The sequence below is a fragment of the Tachyglossus aculeatus genome, chromosome 3 (genome assembly GCF_015852505.1).
Source record: "Tachyglossus aculeatus isolate mTacAcu1 chromosome 3, mTacAcu1.pri, whole genome shotgun sequence".
NCBI lineage: Eukaryota > Metazoa > Chordata > Mammalia > Monotremata > Tachyglossidae > Tachyglossus > Tachyglossus aculeatus.
In genome coordinates this window covers 42,071,482-42,090,329 of record NC_052068.1, presented here as the reverse complement: position 1 = coordinate 42,090,329, position 18,848 = coordinate 42,071,482, and the positions used below count along the sequence as shown (strand labels likewise).

The window sequence follows — 18,848 nt, the reverse complement described above, 5'->3', positions numbered from 1 at the left end:
AATTCTGTCCATCAGGACTGTGGTTACTGGAAGCAGGTTATCAAACTTGAATTGTTTCAAAGACATGGAGAAAACTATTTGCAGCAAAACAGAAATGATCCACACTATTTGGCAGCACCTCTTGACTGTAACAATATGGAAGCCTTCAAAAGCCTTCCCAGGACTAACAGATCAAGCTAAGAAACATACCCAATAGTGGTGAGATTCTGGAATTGAAGAAATGGAGGGATAAGATGACTTCCACCAAACTAACAGTTGGGGAAACAGACCTCTGTTCTCCCTGCCCCTACCAGAGCAGCTTTTCTGTACCCTGGACAGGAAGCACAGTTCCACTTAAGAAGACTAGACAGAGGAGGAAAACACATGCGGGACGTCTGCATCCTCCGATCCGCATGCCTTCCGACAGCCTAGGTCCCTTCATCCAGAGCTTTAGGAAAGTCCTGCCTCTCTTCTCCAGTACTGCCCTCTTCTCAGAAGGTTGGGAACCTCATATTTGAAGCTATGAAAACAGTCAATCAGGAGCACCCTTTCATTGGATCATCTTCAAAAATTTCACCTGATTAACGTGCATGGCACAGAATAAACCAATGTATCATGGAACCCTTGTGGTCTAGTAGGGGACAGAGATCTTAAATTACAGATAGAGGAAACGGGAGGGCATAAGGTTATGTACATTAGTTGCTGTGAGGCTGGGATGAGATGATATCAAGTCTAGTAAGTCTAGCAGGGGATAGAGATCTTAAATTGCAGATAAAGGAAACAAGTGTATAAGGTTGTATACATTAGTAGCTGTGAGGCTGGGATTAGATGAATATAAAAGTGCTTAAGGGTGCTGTGGGGCTGGGGTGGGGAGAGATTCACAATCAGTTCATTGTAGGCAGGGAGTGTGCCCACTAATTGTTTTATTGTACTCTCCTAAGGGCTTAGTACAGTGTTCTGCACACACAAAGTAAGTGTTCAGTAAATATAATTGACAGTGCTTAAGGGTTACAGACCCAACCACACATAGGCTACTCAGAAAGGATGGCAAATGAGCTCCTGGGAAACGTCTCTTAGAGGACATGTGGTGGGTTTTTTTATTATTATTATTGGGGTTTTGAAGTTGGAGAGAGTTGCGGTGTGTCAGAAATGAAGGGGGAGAGAGTTCTAGGCCTGGGAAGGACAAGGCATAAACATTGAGACAAATGAATTTGAGAGGTACAGTGAGTAAATTAGCATGACTAGCGTGGTTAGTCAGTTCTAATCCCAGCTCTGCCACTTGTCTGCTGTGTGATCTAGGGCAAGCCACTTAACTTCTCTGTGCCTCAGTTACCTCATCTGTAAAATGGGGATTAAGACTGTGAGCCCCACGTGGGACAACCTGATTACCTTGTATCTACCCCAGCGCTTAGAACAGTGTTTGGCACATAGTAAGCAGTTAACAAATATCATTATTATTATTATTATTAAATTGACATTAAAGGAGCAGGGTGTGCAGGCTGGGTTTCAGTAGGAGATTAGCGAGGCCTGATAGGAAAGGGAGAACTGATTGAATGTCTTAAAACTGCTAGCAAAGAGTTTCTTTTTGATGTGAAAGGGATGGGCAACCATGGGATGTTTTTGAAGAATGGGAATCAGCTGCATCAGCCTCCTCTTTACTGCATCAGCCTCCTCTCTGATCTCCCATCCTCCTGTCTCTCCTCACTTCAGTCTATATACTTCACGCTGCTGCCCAGATCATCTTTGTGCAGAAACGCTCTGGGCAAGTTACTTCCCCCCTCAAAAATCTCCAGTGGCTCAGTCAACCGACGCCTCAGGCAAAAACTCTTCACTCTCGGCTTCAAGGTTCTCCATCACCTCGCCCCCTCCTACCTCACCTCCCTTCTCTCCTTCTACAGCCAAGCCTGCACTCTCCAATCCTCTGCCGCTAACCTCCTCACTGTGCCTCGTTCTCACCTGTCCTGCTGCCAACCCCCAGCACACGTCCTCCCCCCGACCTGGAATGCCCTCCCTCCACACATCTGCCAAACAAGCTCTTTTCCTCCCTTCAAAGCCCTACTAAGAGCTCACCTCCTCCAGGAGGCCTTCCCAGACTGAGCCCCCTTTTTCCTCTCCCCCCCCACCTCCTTCCCCTCCCAACAGCACCTGTATATATGTTTGTACAGATTTATTACTCTATTCATTTTACTTGTACATGTTTACTATTCTATTTATTTTGTCAATGATGTGCATCTAGCTTTACTTCTATTTATTCTGATAACTTGACACCTGACCACATGCTTTGTTTTGTTGTCTGTCTCCCTCTTCTAGACTGTGAGCCCGTTGTTGGGTAGGGACCGTCTCTATACGTTGCCAACTTGTACGTCCCAAGTGCTTAGTACAGTGCTCTGCACACAGTAAGCGCTCAATAAATATGATTGAATGAATGAATGAATGAATGGGAAGACATGGGCTGAGTTTTTTTTTTTTTTTAGAAAAAATGATCCAGGAACTATAACAAAGTGTAGAGTGGAAAGACAGGAAGAATGGAAGACAGTGAAGAGGCTGGTACAGTAATCAAGGTGGGATAGGATATGATCAATGGATTAGTGTAATAGCAGTTTGGATGGAGAGGAAAGGCTGGATTCTGGAGCTGTGACAAAGAACTGACATACCTTGACCTTGTGTAGCCTGGAAATTTGGTAAGGATTTAGAAATGTGGAGAGGGGAGAGACAGGAAGAATGGAAGACAGTGAAGAGGCTCGTACAGTAATCAAGGTGGAATAGGACATGATCAATGGATTAGTGTAATAGCAGTTTGGATGGAGAGAAAAGGCTGGATTCAGGAGCTGTGACAAAGAACTGACATAAAATTGACCTTGTGTAGCCTGGAAATTTGGTAAGGATTTAGAAATGTGGCATTTAAAATTCTGATTTATGTTTCAGGGACATGTCAAACTGGTCTTACTAGAACATGTTTGTACAATTTCAGAGTGCAATGCAAAGAAAAAGTATCAAGTGTTTTTCAAGTCAAGACTGCCATTGTGGTTAATCCAGTCATCAATCCATGGTACTTATTGAATGCTTACTGTGTACAAAACACTGTACTAAGTGCTTCTGAGTGTACAGAGCTGATAGACATGTTCTCTGCCCACCACAATCTTCAGAACATTAGATGCAAACATCTAATGTTTGCAAATATCTATGACCGCAGATTCTCATTTGTGTTTTCTGGTTATTTTCTTCAGGGATTACTTCAGGAGCATAAACTTCCCTAAAGTGAATTATGTTATTTCTACACTTGAAAAAGTTGAACTTTAACTTTATCGTCCTTTTAATTATAAGATCTTGATTGTCTTAGATTTTATAAAACGAAAAATTTTTTTTTGTCAATCCATCTGCCTTTCACCATGGCATCTTAGGGCATTATTCTAAAATAACCACCTCCAAAACCTGGAAGCTTTTCTATTTAAAACGTCAGTTATATTGTTGTGCTTAAACATGATAATTCAGTTCATCAATTAGCAAGAATCAATTACACACATCCACAGATGCATTTGTATGCTTTAAAAATGATTTATATTATTAATGGGGTTTTTACAGTCATTATTAGATTCAAATTACTATGTTTTATGTGCAATCAAGGGGATAATAAGCAAAGGTATCAATCTGTAAGAATAATGGTGTGCCACCTGCCTGAATAATAGCTGGGTGGTAGAGTGTTGTTTAGGAATCCTTTGAACTGGTGTAGTCTGGCAATTTTTTCCTGCTCATTCTTTCAAGAAATTCCTTTCTATAATAGACATTTTATATGTTTTCTTTGGCTGTAGAAGTTCTTATTGTTCCTGATCTGCTCTTTGTTTGCTTGGTGAGAGAAAACAACAGTAAAGTGAATCATTTACTTCACAATTTAGAAAAAGAATATTATTTCAAGACTGGGTATGTTTTGTACCTGGATAGTGTTACTACTTTGCACTGTATCTTCAGTTTTATTCTTGCCAGTGATTCTTTTCAACTTGCTGCAGAAAGAAAATAAAAAGAAATCATATTAAAGTATTTCATGAGACTTCAGCTAATGGTATTTACTGAGTGCTTACATTGTGCAGAGCACTGTACTAAACTCTTGGAAGAGTACAGTTCAACAGAGCCGCTAGACACATTCCCTATCCACAAGGAGCTTACAATCTAGTGGAGGAGGACAGACATTAATATAAATACATAAATTATGGATATGAAAATCAGTGCTGTAGGGCTGAAGGTAGGATGAATATCAAGTGCTTAAAGGATCCAAGTGTCTTAGTGACACAGAAAGAGAAGGAGAATAGTCTAGTGCAAAGAGAATGGACCTAAGAGTCAGAGGAACAGCATTCTAATCCCGGCTCCGCTCTGCTGTGTGCCCTTGGTCAAGTCACTTAACTTCTTTGTGCCTCAGTTATCTCACATGTAAAATGGGGATTAAGACCATTAGCCCCACGTGGGATATGTACTGCATCCAACCTGATTAGCTTGTATCGTACCCCAGTTCTTAGTACAGTGTTTGGCACATGGTAAGCACTTACTTTAAAAATACCATTAAGAAAAAATAGAAAGGGACTCAGGAAAAAGAAGGCTCAGTAGGGGAAGACTGCTTGGAAGAGATGTGATTTTAATAAGGCTTTGATTGTGAAGAGTATAATGATCTGTCAAATATACAAGGAGAAGGGTTGGTGATGAAGTAGATGAGATCAAGGCACAGTGATCAATTTGGTAGTAGAAGAGCAGTGTGCAGGCTGGGTTGTAGAAAGAAATCAATTAATCGATTGCATTTATTTAGTATTTGTGTTCAGAGCAGCATACTAAGAAATTGGTAGACGACAAAATAACAAGAGTTGGTTGACATATTTCCTGGCTCTGAGGAGTTTACACAGTCTAAAGATAATCAGTGAGATAAGGTAGAAGGGGGCACTGACTGAGTGCTTTAAAGCTGATGGTAAGGAATTTCTGTTTGGTGTGGAGGTAGCTGGGAAACTACTAGAGGTTCTTGAAAAGTGGGGAGAAGTTGAGTGAACTTTCTTAGAAAACTGATCAGAGTAGCAGAGTGAAATATAGACTGGAGTAGGGAAGTACAGGAGGCAGGAAAGTCAGAAAGGAGGCTGCTACAGTAGTAGTAATAGTAGTAGTAGTCAAGGAGGATTAGCACAACTGCATTAATCAGTGTGGTATCAGTTTAGATGGAGAAGAAAGCAGGTATTTTAGCAATGCTGTGAAGGTAGAACCAACATGATCTGGAGACAGATGGAATATGTGAGTTGAATGAGAGATGAGTTGAGAATGCCAAGGTTAGGGCCTTGTGAGACAGACTTTGTCTACAGTGATGGAAAGTCGTTGGAGGATGGGGTTTGGGTGGGAAGATGAGGAGTTTTGTTTTGGACCTGTGTAGTTTAAGAGTCAGTGGTTCATCCAGGTAGAGAAGTTGAGAAGGCAGGGGAAATGAGAGACTGGAAAGGAAAGAGGTCAGGGTGTTAAAATAATATCAAGGAAGTGACACTGGTTGCAAGACCAATAATAAGGACAAATTAAAAGGTAATTTCTTTTGAATCATTTTTATACCTAAAAAATATGAGCATATGCTAGGCAAATGATTCTTGATGTCCTTTGAAGGTTAAATTCAGGCCACTGTCATGAAATGTGGTATTCTAATACATCATTTGTACAGAACAATGTAAAACATTTGCCAACAGAACTGACCATAACTGCAGAGTTGTAAAATTAAGGAACGTTTTTGAAGCTGCCAAATTATTAATGCACTATTTACAAAGCTCAGCTTTATTATCTAGAATTCATATATTTTCTGTTTGTGATAACATTTGGCTCAAATATGCTAAAACCTGGATTATTAGAACAGATTAAAATGAGCAAGTAGTTCATAATGCACAATCTCTAAATAGCTCAAAGAGTAATTGCATTCTTGATCTTATGAGTCCTTTGAACAACTATAATATCTAGAGTCATGATGAAGTCATGTACATTCTAAATTAATCTTATTTCCAGATAGACTTTGGGTGGTTATGTAAAAATATACCAAATTTTGGCATTTTGTTTTTGTCTCGTACGCAAAGTCATAGAAGATTTGGGAATGAAATAATCAAAGAGTTTGAAAGTTGTCAACTTGGGGAACCTGCCTTCTCATGGTTTCATACTGTACGAAACCATAACGTTAAACATGATTAGTCAGGGACTCTTCAACTTAAATCTCTACAGGAAGTCTTGTTAGGTTAATTTTCTTTCAGTAGTATATAATGCCTTTTGAAGTTGTTTATAATGTCATTTCAGTTAAATTGGACAGGAATTAGATTTTTTGGTTTGGAATTGGTATAGGATGAAGAATTTTAAAATGACATTTAATGGTATTTTTAAGTAAAATGCTTCCCAATGCCTTCAAAACATTTAAGACAGTAATAAAAGGTGAGAATCAATTACTTCAGTTATTTTCCATATCCCAAATAAATGATTTTCTGAGAAAGAGATCAAAATGGATCAGAACGTTGAAGGTGGGGTCTACTAATCATGGGTATGAAACTCTATTGCAATTATTCTCTTTGTGCTCTATGGATCATAAGGAATTACTGTTAGGTACATTTGAAAATAAAGTCATGAATACATGTAGCGTCTTTACTACAGTGCATAATAGTCTCTAAATTCACAATTAACCTTCCAAAATCTTTGAATTTTATTCTAAAATACTTAAGTGAATTTTTATTCATTGTGTTAATTTTTAAAAAATGTATACAATCCATAAGAAGCCCTGGAAGACCAGGATCATGTCTACAAACTCTATTGTACTGTACTCTCACAGGTGCTTAGTACAGTGCTGTGTACACAGTGACAACTAAATAAATGCCATTGATACATTGAAGACTGAAAGAGAATTACCTTGCCCAAGCTTATCGACCTGAAGTAATGCTTAACATGTGGAACTAACTCTTTTACATCCAGCTAGAGTTTTTAAAAGACCGGGGATTTGGAAGTGGGATAGTTAGGTTAACTTCTCTTCTGGCCTTGTTACTCGAGTTAGTGATAATATGGAATCTCCTGTCTTGTACCTGAGACTTCTGCTCTGCGGCCTTGTGCAGAGAAATTAATTCTATTCCTAGTGATTGGTATAGTCACTCAATCCAGTCATGTTCCCTCATGTCCAAAAATTCTGCACCTCTTCAGAGTAAATTCCAAGATAGTAATGTAATTTAACTGATCCCTCATTAAAAGCTCTGTGTAAAATTAATTCATGTCCTACGAACAATGAAGATATGTTAAAAATACATTCATTCATCTCCACGTGCAATGGATGAGTAGGTGGGGAGGAGTACTGTAGTTGGAACAACCTTCCTGGATTCCTTATTTTGACAAATTGCTTAACCTAGAAGCATCCTAGATTCCTTCAATAATAATAATAATAATGGCATTTATTAAGTGCTTACTATGTGCAAAGCACTGTTCTAAGCGCTGGGGAGGGGTGATCAGGTTGTCCCACGGAGGGCTCACAGTCTTAATCCCCATTTTACAGATGAGGTAACTGAGGCACAAAGAAGTTAAGTGACTTGCCCAAAGTCACACAGCTGACAATTGGCAGAGCTGGGATTTGAACCCATGACCTCTGACTCCGAAGCCCGTGCTCTTTCCACTGAGCCACGCTGCTTCTCTCAGGTGGAGATATTAATATCGGCTTCTCTCTACAAGAAGGTTTTTAGGTAAATAATTGTGATTATAGTATTCCAAAGGGGAAGGGGTTGTAATAAGGACAAATTGGGATGCCCAGAACTCCTTCCTCTCAGGACAGTGAGGGAAGTACTGTGAGAAATCTCTTCTTCCCTAAACACTTTTTGAATGCTAGAATGAAGGATAACCTTAAAAGAAATGCCAAGACAGTAGAATACTGGGGACAGCTAATACAGAACTATCAGATGAATATCATCATCATCATCTATCTATAAATGGTGTGTATTTTACACTTATGTGCAGAGTACTGTACTAAGTGCTTGGGAGAGTTCAGAACAATAGCATTGGTAGAAGCATGTTCCCTGCCCGCAATGAGCTTGCAGTCATGATCGCCATCATCTATGGAATTAATTAAGTGCTTGCAGCACTCAAGAATTGTTTGCCAGAAAGTAATTGTGTAACTCTCCTCCAGGTTCAGAGATTATACTGTTGATGTGTCTTAACATGAAACTGAAAAAGACTGGTAGTTCATTCCACTCAGTGAACGTTTAAGGACCCACCCATCTATCCACTCTGGGATAGATTCAAGATAATCAGGTTGGACACAGTCTCTGCCTATAATGGGCTCATAGTCTAAGAAGGAGAAAAGCAGGATTTAATTCCTACTGCTGTCTACTACTCCTACTCCTACTCCTACTACTTCCTAATTCCTAGAATTAAATCCTACTTTTCTCCTTCTTAGACTATGAGCCCATTGTAGGCAGAGACTGTGTCCAACCTGATTATCTTGAATCTATCCCAGCAGCTACTACAGCGCTTGGCACATAGTAAACACTTTACAAGTGTCATAGGACCTGGGTTTTAATCCCACTCTGCCCTTGTCTGCTGTGTGACCCCTGGACAAGTCCCTTCACTTCTTTGTGCCTCAGTTACCTCATCTGTAAAATGGGAATTAAGACTGTGAGCCCCACATGGGCTATGAACTATGTACAACCTGATTAGCTGGTATCTATCCCAGTGCTTGTATAGTGATAAAACAACAGGATATGTGATATATGAGTACAATGTAACAACAAACAGACATATTCCTGCCCACAACGAGCTCACAGTCTAGAGGGGGAGACAGACATAAATACTAATAAATAAATAAATTACAGATATATACATATGTGCTGTGGGGATGGGAGTGGAGAAGAATAAAAGAAACAAGTCAAGGCAACACAAAAGGGAGTGGGAGAAGAAAGAAGGGCTTTTCAGAGAGTCCTCTTAGAGGAGATATGCCTTCAATAAGGCTTTGAAGTGAGAGGGAGAGTAATTGTCTGTAGTATATAGTGAGTGGTTAACAAATACCATTAAAAATACCAAAATATATATTGTTGACACCCCTCAATATGAAAGGAAAAAACAAATGTTTTAGAGGAACAGGAATGCCCAAACCTCTAATGTAGTGGTATGGCAGTGGACAGTAGCTGTAGGACATGTTAACAGAAAGTTTTGGAAACATCGTAACAGCAAGGTACTATAGGAAACAAACACTTCTGTAAGTGGAAAATCCTTATGTGGATTTGATGAGACTCAGTCACACTCTGATTTTTCAGCAACCCATGAACACTTCAAATGTGTGGATATATAAATTAATTCATTCAATCATATTTATTGAGCACTTACTTTGTGCAGAGCACTGTACTAAACTGAATTATAACTTGTTTTAGAATGTATTCACTTCATTTTCTCACCTACCTGTCTTGTCTTATGCTGTCGAGTCATTTCTGACCCAGACAGATCTCTCCCAGAGCGCCCTGCTCTCCATCTGCAATCATTCTGGTAGTGTAGCCATACAGTTTTCTTGGTAAAAATATGGAAATGGTTTACCATTGCCTCCTTCCTTGCAATAAACTTTAGTCTCCGCCCTCGACTCTCTCCCATGCTGCTGTTGCCCAGCATGGGGGAGTTTTGACTTGTAGCCGATTGCCTTCCACTCTCTAGCCACTGGCCAAGCTAGGAATGGAATGGGTAAGACTCTGCTTGACTCTCCCTCCCAAAGCTGAGACTGGTAGAGTACTGGAAATTATCCAGGTGCAACCCTGAGAGGGTCACCTACCTGTAGAGTCTTACAAAGTCTGGGGGACAGTAATATCATGGCATTCTAGGAGCGGGCAAAGAAAATAATTTAGAGAGGGAGTTGGAACAGCACTGCAGGATCTCCATTAGAAAAATGCAAGGTGGCGATGGTATTGTTTGGGTGGAAAGGGAAGGGAGTTGCTCCGTTCATATCATCACCAGAGTTTTTGTTGTCTTTGAGGGATCATTATGGTTATTTTTGAATTAAGTAGTAAATTTTCACACAATGCCCCAATCTTTACTTGTGGTTTTTGTTTCAAGTTATTCTGGGCTTATCCCAATCACTCCCATTCCCAGCCATGCCCTCAACCCCTGTACTGTTTTCCTTTAGTATCTGGTCTTGTACAGAGTAGTTGGAATGTTGGTGGAGAGTAATACTGAAAGAGACATACTACAGAGTTCCCGGGCAAGTTATAACATCCCTGTCTCAGAAGCTGTAGGTAAATAGTGCAGATATCACTGATTTTTCGGAATTGCCTGAACCTTCTTCCCACCCTGGAGAGAGATTGTTTTCCTCTTAAATCAGATAAAAATTGCTTCAGAGATTCTAGTGTCATTTTATATCTCAAAACTCTAAACAAACAGGTTTTTTTTATTATTTTGAAAGGTGGACAGAGCTATAAGGATTTATTTTTCATTTCAGTGTATCGTAAGTTGCTTTGGTACTGAGGTCACTTATCTTTGCAACAGTGAAGAAGAAATATCTTTCTTTGGTCTTTTTAAGAGATTTTTTTTTTCAAGAGCTATGTGCCAGTGTTATTTCATTGTCCTATCAGAAGCTCCTCTGACAGTGAATTCTCACATTTTCTATATACTGAAAATGTAATCTATTTGCTCCTCAACCAAATATTAATGTATTTCAAGAGATCTTACCCCCACCAAATTTCTGACCTTGTAAACTAATCTGTTTTACAATATACACAGAAATACTTCCTGTGGAGATGAATTTCACTGAGTTTCACTTTATACTGTTTGGTAATAATTTCAAAGAACGGATCAAATTTCTCTACCATCTCATCATGTTTTTCATCATATTAGAATTTCCCACTCTGGCTAAATTTGTCCACATTTGAAGCCCTTCTGAAAGCCACATCTTCCAACATGCTCTCCATGATTAATACCCATTATTCTAAGTGATATAAACTCATCAGCCATCTCTAGCATTTACTGACCTATTAAACCTCATTCTCAGCACAGACACACAGACACACACACACATATGTATAATTTGTATTCTGTAAATTAAATGATTTTATGTATTTCTCTTCCTTTAATGTGTAGTCTCTTTTTGGTCAGGGAATGTGCTCCTTGTTTTCTAATTCCCAAGAGCTTAATGAGAAGCAGCGTGGCTCAGTGGAAAGAGCCCAGGCTTGGGAGTCAGAGGTCATGGGTTCTAATCCCGGCTCCACCACTTGTCAGCTGTGTGACTTTGGGCAAGTCACTTCACTTCCCTGTGCCTCAGTTACCTCATCTGGAAAATGGGGATTAAGACTGTGAGCTCCATGTGGGACAACCTGATTACCTTGTATCCCCTCTAGTGCTTTGAACAGTGCTTGGCACATAGTAAGAACTTAACAAATGCCATCATTATTATTATTATTATTATTAATAATAATGGAAGATCAATAAATAGTACTACCGCTACTATTATTTTGGAACATACACTTTGATCTTAAAGATTTATCTCACACTTCAATTCCATCTTTAAGAACCAGATTTAAGCCTCTGGAAGAAATAAAGAGAAGCATTTTAGTGAATGTGAAAAATTAGAATGTCGTGTGCTATTTTGATTATTGTGACCCTCCAGTTCTGTTTTTTTCCTGAGTCTGGTTGAAGAAATTTTTATTTCCCAGGTGAATTTTCATGTTCCCCCCCTTCAGTGTTTCTTAGATTCTTGGAGAGTTCACCTCTTCTTAGGGCTATGACTTCATAGTTCAGAAACATTGAAAGCACAAATCTTGGGGCTTTCACTTAGATTCACACATGGAAATGAACAAAAGGAAACTTGATTGTCCTTTAGGAAAATAGTCCTTACAAATTAACAAACAGTCCCTCAAGGATATTTATTGAGAGCTCACTGTGTGCAGGGCACTGTACTAAGCACTTTGGAGAGTGCAATTCAACAGTGTTGAAGGATATTTTCCCTGTCCACAAGAAGTTTACAATCTAGAAGATTGTTGGTATGTAAAGTTTTAAGACAACTAAAAATAATCATCATATTTTTAATTTTATTTTCAAATTTATATATAATTTTAATGTTATTTCATATTTACACTCTCAGAGCCTCTGGGAACCACGTTAAAACAGGAACATAATGAAATATTCAAGATTAAGTACAATTAGAAGTTTTTCATATATTCCATCATGGAGGAAATGCAGTTTAAGGAAAAGTTAGTAAAACCTCACAATATATCTCTTCTGGACAGAAACAGGTGACAAAGGGCATGTTCTCAATTACAAGAATTCAAAACCCTAGAATGGCATTTAGCTAAAGTAGTAAGAGGAAAAATGAACCAAATTTAGGTATTTCCAGACTAAATGTGATTTCCTTATTTTTAGGAAATTATTGTCCAGCTCAGTTCTGTTGCTAACCATTTACATGGTTATCAACTTTTTTAACAGTTCATCTTTCAAAGCTACTGTATTGCCTTTGCAATTTATTTCACTTATATGTACTAGTGATTATAGGAAGTATTTATTAAACTGTTATAATTTAGACTAGATTGTGGCAAAATTTAGTCAAGATTTTATTAAAATCTTTTGGGTACGTACATAAGTGCCTTGTGGCTGAGGCAGGGGTGAATAAAGCATGCAAATCCAAGTGTAAAGGTGAAGCAGAAGGGAGTGGGAGAAGAGGAAATGAGAGCTTAGTTAGAGAAGGCCTCTTGGAAGAGATGTGCTTTTAGTAAGGTTTTGAAGGTGAAGAGAGTAATCCCCTGTCAGATATGAAAAGGGAGAGTTTTCCAAGCCAGAAGCAGGATGTGGGAGAGAGGTCAGTGGTAAAATAGACAAAATTGACGTATGGTGAATTAGGTTGGCTTTAGAGGAGTGAAGCATGTGTGCTGTTTGTAGAAGAAAATCAGGGGGCAGATTGACTGAGTACTTCAAAGCCTTTTATCCACTAAAAATAGTTACCCCTTAAATGTTCTTGACTTTTCAGAGCAGAGACAGTACTATTCCACTTCCATTTTTAAAATAAAAGAAAGTCAAACATAACCCAATTCTTAGCAGAAAAAAACCTGAATAAAACCAGCATGATTTTATTGCACCATTTTTGGTAATTTTGAATATGAATGCCTCTTTAGTAAGTGGAAATATCAATGTTTCATCTTAATGCAGAACATACTCAGTGGGGTCTATTTGAAATGGTTTTCTCATATTGTAGCAATTATGTTAATGTGTATTTGATAATTAATATTTTAGCAGGATTGGCAATCTAGTTAATTTTCCCATTGTTTTCTCCTAAAGCCTAATTTTCTTTTACGGCGAAGTGGATTCATTTAATCTCGCTCCATGTTCGTGAAGAGATTCTGGAGAGGCTCTCCAACAGCAGAGCCCTGCTAGAAACTTCACAGGATGACCCAGGATCAGCTGCTACCCTAATGTTGGAACAGTAGATGGGCTGACTGGGCTTCCTTATATATGGAAATAAGGAGAGGTAGAGTGAAGCCCTCCAACAACATACAAATTGGGGGAAAAATGTATTTGGTTTACTTCAATTCGATATGAGTCTTTCTCCTTTGGCCCCTCACCACTTAATTTTTCACTATGCCTCTCCATGGAGTCTTAGCCCTTGGAGATGAAAGATCAGAATAAAGAACCCAGAAATGGCTGTTCACTCTTCCATGTAGTCATGTAGTCTTGTCTCTCTAAGGTGTAGTTTCTAAAATAAATACTAATCTCATTGTAATTTGCTTTTGGTGGCTTCAGTGAGTAGGCGGATACGAATGTACTAGTTTCTGTTGCTGCAAATAAAAGCTGTGTGCAGAATTTGCCATGCACACATATAGTTGCCCTGTAACCAAAGTCTTTGGAAATGAAAGAAACTAAGGAGATTGACTAGTGAGAGCCTTCTGTTGTCCTCACCAGACCCTTTATTTATTTATATTTGTGTCTGTCTCACCCTCTAGGCTGTAAGCTTGTCCTAGAAAGCTAAAGTGTCTACCAACTTGATTGTATTGTACTTTCCCAAGTGCTCAGTGAGAAGCAGTGTGGCTCAGTGAAAAGAGCACGAGCTTGGGAGTCAGAGGTTATGGGTTCTAATCCTGACTCTGCTACTTGTCTGCTGTGTGACTTCGGGCAAGTCACTTAACTTTTCTGGGCCTCAGTTACCTCATCTTGAAAATGAAGATTAAGACTGTGAGCCCCATGTGGGACAACCTGACTACTTTGTATCCCCCGCCCCCGGCACTTAGAACAGTGCTTGGCATGTAGTAACCACTTAACAAATGCTACTATTATTATTATTATTATTATTATTATTATTATTATTATTATTATTATTCTCTGCACAGTGAGAGTTCAATAAATACCACTGGCGGATTGATTTTAGTCTTCTCAAATAATAATAATGATTGTGTCTATTAAGCACTTAGTTGAACCAACAGCATATTTTATTGACTTTTCTTAATGTCTGACTTAGCAGGTTAAATGGTAGGTAGGTGAGTGGAACAGGAGATAAAGGGTAAAATGTATTTCAGGGACCTTATCTGATCCTCTGATCTCACCAGAGTTGTATAACACCTTTTCAAAATGGGCAGTACTCTTGGTCTATCAACTTTGACTGCCCAGCCCTTCCACCCCTGTCCTCCTTTATCTCTGCCGCGGATGCCAACAATGATGGAAAGGGAAGCATTTTTACAACACAAGATAGGGGACAGTGGTGCACAAAAGCAGTAAATTAATCAATGGTATTTAATGAATGTTTCCTGTATACAGAACATAATACTAAGTGCTTGGGAGAGTACAGTACAACAGAGTTGGTAGAAATGTTCCCTGCCTACAACGAGCTTAAAATCTAGAGGACTGACCCTGACCACACACTGACCCAGGGAGCATAGGATCAGGAATATGATCTCCTGGGTTTCCATCAACACATCTCCATAATAATAATAATAATAATAATAATAATAATAATAATAATAATAATAATGGCATTTATTAAGTGCTTACTATGTGCAAAGCACTGTTCTAAGCACTGGGGAAGTTACAAGGTGATCAGGTTGTCCCCTGGGGGGCTCACAGTCTTTCTAGACTGTGAGCCCACAGTTCGGTAGGGACCATCTCTATATGTTGCCAACTTGTACTTCCCAAATGCTTAGTACAGTGCTCTGCACACAGTAAGCACTCAATAAATATGATTGATTGATTGATTGATTAATCCCCATTTTACAGATGAGGTAACTAAGGCACAGAGAAGTTAAGTGACTTGCAGCGTGGCTCAGTGGAAAGAGCCCGGGCTTTGGAGTCAGGGGTCATGGGTTTGAATCCCGGCTCTGCCACTTGTCAGCTGTGTGGCTTTGGGCAAGTCACTTCACTTCTCTGTGCCTCAGTTCCCTCATCTGTAAAATGGGGATTAAGACTGTGAGCCCCCCGTGGGACAACCTGATCTCCTTGTAACCTCCCCAGCACTTAGAACAGTACTTTGCACATAGTAAGCACTTAATAAATGCCATTATTATTATTATTATTATTGCCCAAAGTCACACAGCTGACAATTGGCGGAGCCAGAATTCGAACTCATGACTTCTGACTACGCAGCCCATGTTCTTTCCACTGAGCCACGCTGCTTCTGTTAAACCCCTCAGATGTCCCTGGTCTCATCCATAAACTAATCATTTAACAGGGTATGAATGACTTAAAAGCAATCTTAATAGATAATCCCCATTTCAATGCATATCTTCCCCGCTAGATTATAAACTCCTTGATGACAGGGATCATGTCATGTCTACTTACTCTATTGTACTCTCCCAAGTGCTTAGAATAGTGCTCTGTAAATAGTAAGTGCTCAATAAATATTATTTATTGATCGATTAATTGATTGATTGTTGGCTAGGATGGCAATTCATTAGGTTTTCAGTTGGTCTGTCCCCTTTCCAGTAATTGCATGTGGTTACTGAATTCAAGAGACTAAGGAATCAATCAATCAATCATATTTATTGAGCACATACTGTGTGCAGAGCACTGTACTAAGCACTTGGGAAGTACAAGTTGGCAACATATAGAGACAGTCCCTACCCAACAGTGAGCTCACAGTCTAAAAGGTGGGCTCACAGTCTAAAAGGAAGAGAACATAAAGACTCTGAACCACGTTGTGGGGAGGTAGGGGTCCCCTCAGACTCAGGACTTGGTTCTGGTAGCCACAAATGAACTTCAGCATGGCTTAATGGATAGAGCCCGGGCCTGGGAATCAGAAGGACCTGCGTTCTAATCCTGGCTCTGCCACATGTCTGCCGTTTGATCTTGAGTGAGTCACTGAGCCTCAGTTACCTTATCTGTAAAATGGGGATAAAGAGTGTGTGCAATCAATCTGTGCATCAGGCAGAAACTCCTCACCCTGGGCTTCAAGGCTGTCCATTACCTCGCCCCCTCCTACTTCACCTCCCTTCTCTCCTTCTCCAGTCCAGCCCGCACCCTCCGCTCCTCTGCCGCTAATCTCCTCACCGTACCTCGTTCTCTCCTGTCTCGCCGTCGACCCCCTGCCCACGTCATCCCCCTGGCCTGGAATGCCCTCCCTCCCAACATCCGCCAAGCTAGCTCTCTTCCTCCTTCAAGGCCTTACTGAGAGCTCACCTCCTCCAGGAGGCCTTCCCAGACTGAGCCCCCTCCTTCCTCTCCCCCTCGCCCCCCACCTGCATCCCCCCCATCTTACCTCCTTCCCTTCCCCACGGCACCTGTATATATGTATATATGTTTGTACATATTTATTACTCTATTTATTTATTTATTTTACTTGTACATATCTATTCTACTTATTTTATTTTGTTAATATGTTTTGTTTTGTTTTCTGTCTCCCCCTTCTAGACTGTGAGCCCATTGTTGGGTAGGGACTGTCTCTATATGTTGCCAACTTGTACTTCCCAAGCGCTTAGTACAGTGCTCTGCACACAGTAAGTGCTCAATAAATATAATTGATTGATTGATTGATTGCCCCATGTGGGACAGGGTCTGTGACCAACCTGATTAACTTGAATCTATCCCAGGAGTTAGAACATTGCTTGGCACATAGTAAGCACTTAAGTACCATTATCATTGATATTATTTCACAAAATGGTGAGTTTCATTTCATTGTGTTATACTGCACACCCGACATAACACGTGACATTGTGTGCATCTGTATAGTAGACATGAGGACCAACAGTTGCCACAGTATCATGGGCCTGTGTTGTGGACTACTTTTAAAAGTAGTGGCCTCTGAGCCATTATAATTGCCCTCTGGTTTCTAAAGGACTTTAGTGACTCAAAAACTTTAAGGCCACCACCAATCTTGGGGCAAAGCAGAAGTGCCTGTTCTTTTGAAGTTAAGAGAGTAACCTTTTCTTCCAGTAACCTGGGAAGACAAATTATGAGAGAGCCTCTCTTAGAAATTAGCTTTTCAAAACAGTAACTTCAGTAATGTACTATGCTTGAATATGGTATTTATCCCGAAGTATTTATTGGAAAGTATTAGAAATACAATGATTTCCTTAGAGAAATACTGATTTTGAAATGTTACATTTACTAATGCAAGTGTTTTATGGTATGGAATGGAATGATGTATAGTTTCATCATTCAAATATCTGATCGTAGTGGGTTTAAACGTTTCACATTTTATTTGGTACTTAATAGTATGTGCCTACTCTGATATTTTTAAAAAATGTAATATTCTCAAAAAATATAAACTAAGGATTGTAACACGGTTCTGAAGTATCTGGTTATTAATTGCTAGAAAGGTGGGGAAAAAAGCCTATTGTGACCATTTCAGTAAATACTGAAAATAGAAGGTAGAGTCTGGAGTGAATCACATTTTCGCCTTTTGTAGGCAGAACAAGATAATGGCCACCCACTTCCTGCATTTGCCAACCTGCATATTGAAGTACTGGATGAAAACAATCAGACGCCTTACTTCACAGTCCCAAGTTATGAAGGCTTCATCCTGGAGTCTTCCCCAGTGGGTGCAACCATCTCTGACAATGAAAACCTGACATATCCGCTAAGAATCATAGCACTGGACAAGGACGTTGAAGATGTAGGTTTCATTCTTTCATAACATTTTTGCATACTTTTAACTGTTTAATTTATATTTAGAAAAGTAATTGTATTTTATCAACTCATCGGGACGATATATTATCTTCAAATATTTTGCATAATGTAGATCAACGAATAACAGCAAATGAGATGCTTTTTCCAGATTAAGACTTTGAAGGGTTTATGTAGGCATTTGATCACTGTTCTCTTTGAAAGAGCAAACCATCATTACTCCCGTAAATTATATACCGTATTAGTAAGACTTCTTCTATTCATATTGGAGTTTTGTTAGAGTTTTTTTTTGTTGTTGTTCCTTTAGGATATAGGATGGACAAAACTGATTTATAAACTTGTGAAGTGATGATAGAAGCAGCATTGTATAACTGGTCATCTTTGTAAACCCTTCCATCATGAAGCCTGACCTTCTGCTAAATCCTGCAAATCTTGCTGGGCAGAGATTTCCCCACAGGCCAATAATTCCTATTTTCATTCCCCACTGCCGCGAATATCAGATACCATCAGAACGAAATTATATTAACAAATGACAGGATGAAAATAAACATCATCAGGATATTTTTTGATGTCCTGGTATGGCTTAATGTATCTGTTTTTCTACGTAAATTATCAAGTCACTTATCCCCAGAACTATCAATTACTGACTTTCAGTGACTTCTGAAACTTGTAAATTAAGAAACCATACTTTTTGTCATAATCCTTGCCTATGATTAACTCACCCTAAAAATGATAATTTGAAGAATAAAAATTGTCCATTTATTAAGTGTTTACTATGTGCTGAGCACTGTATTAAGCACTAGGGTTTATGCAAGACAATTAGATCAGACACAGTC

General features: G+C 39.3%; 1 protein-coding gene and 1 non-coding gene across 2 annotated transcripts in view; one reads left to right on the top strand and one right to left on the bottom strand.

Moving 5' to 3' along the window:
* Positions 1-18,848, top strand: part of PCDH15 (protocadherin related 15) — a 702,056-nt gene that overhangs the window by 335,589 nt on the left and 347,619 nt on the right. Inside the window, exon 10 of the mRNA XM_038743373.1 lies at positions 17,795-18,001. Coding sequence (XP_038599301.1) covers positions 17,795-18,001 — 207 coding nt within the window. The remainder of the gene's footprint in view (positions 1-17,794; positions 18,002-18,848) is intronic.
* On the bottom strand, positions 9,610-9,747 carry LOC119926219. The gene has a single exon (XR_005450112.1). It is a non-coding gene; the product is annotated as a small nucleolar RNA SNORA7 (small nucleolar RNA).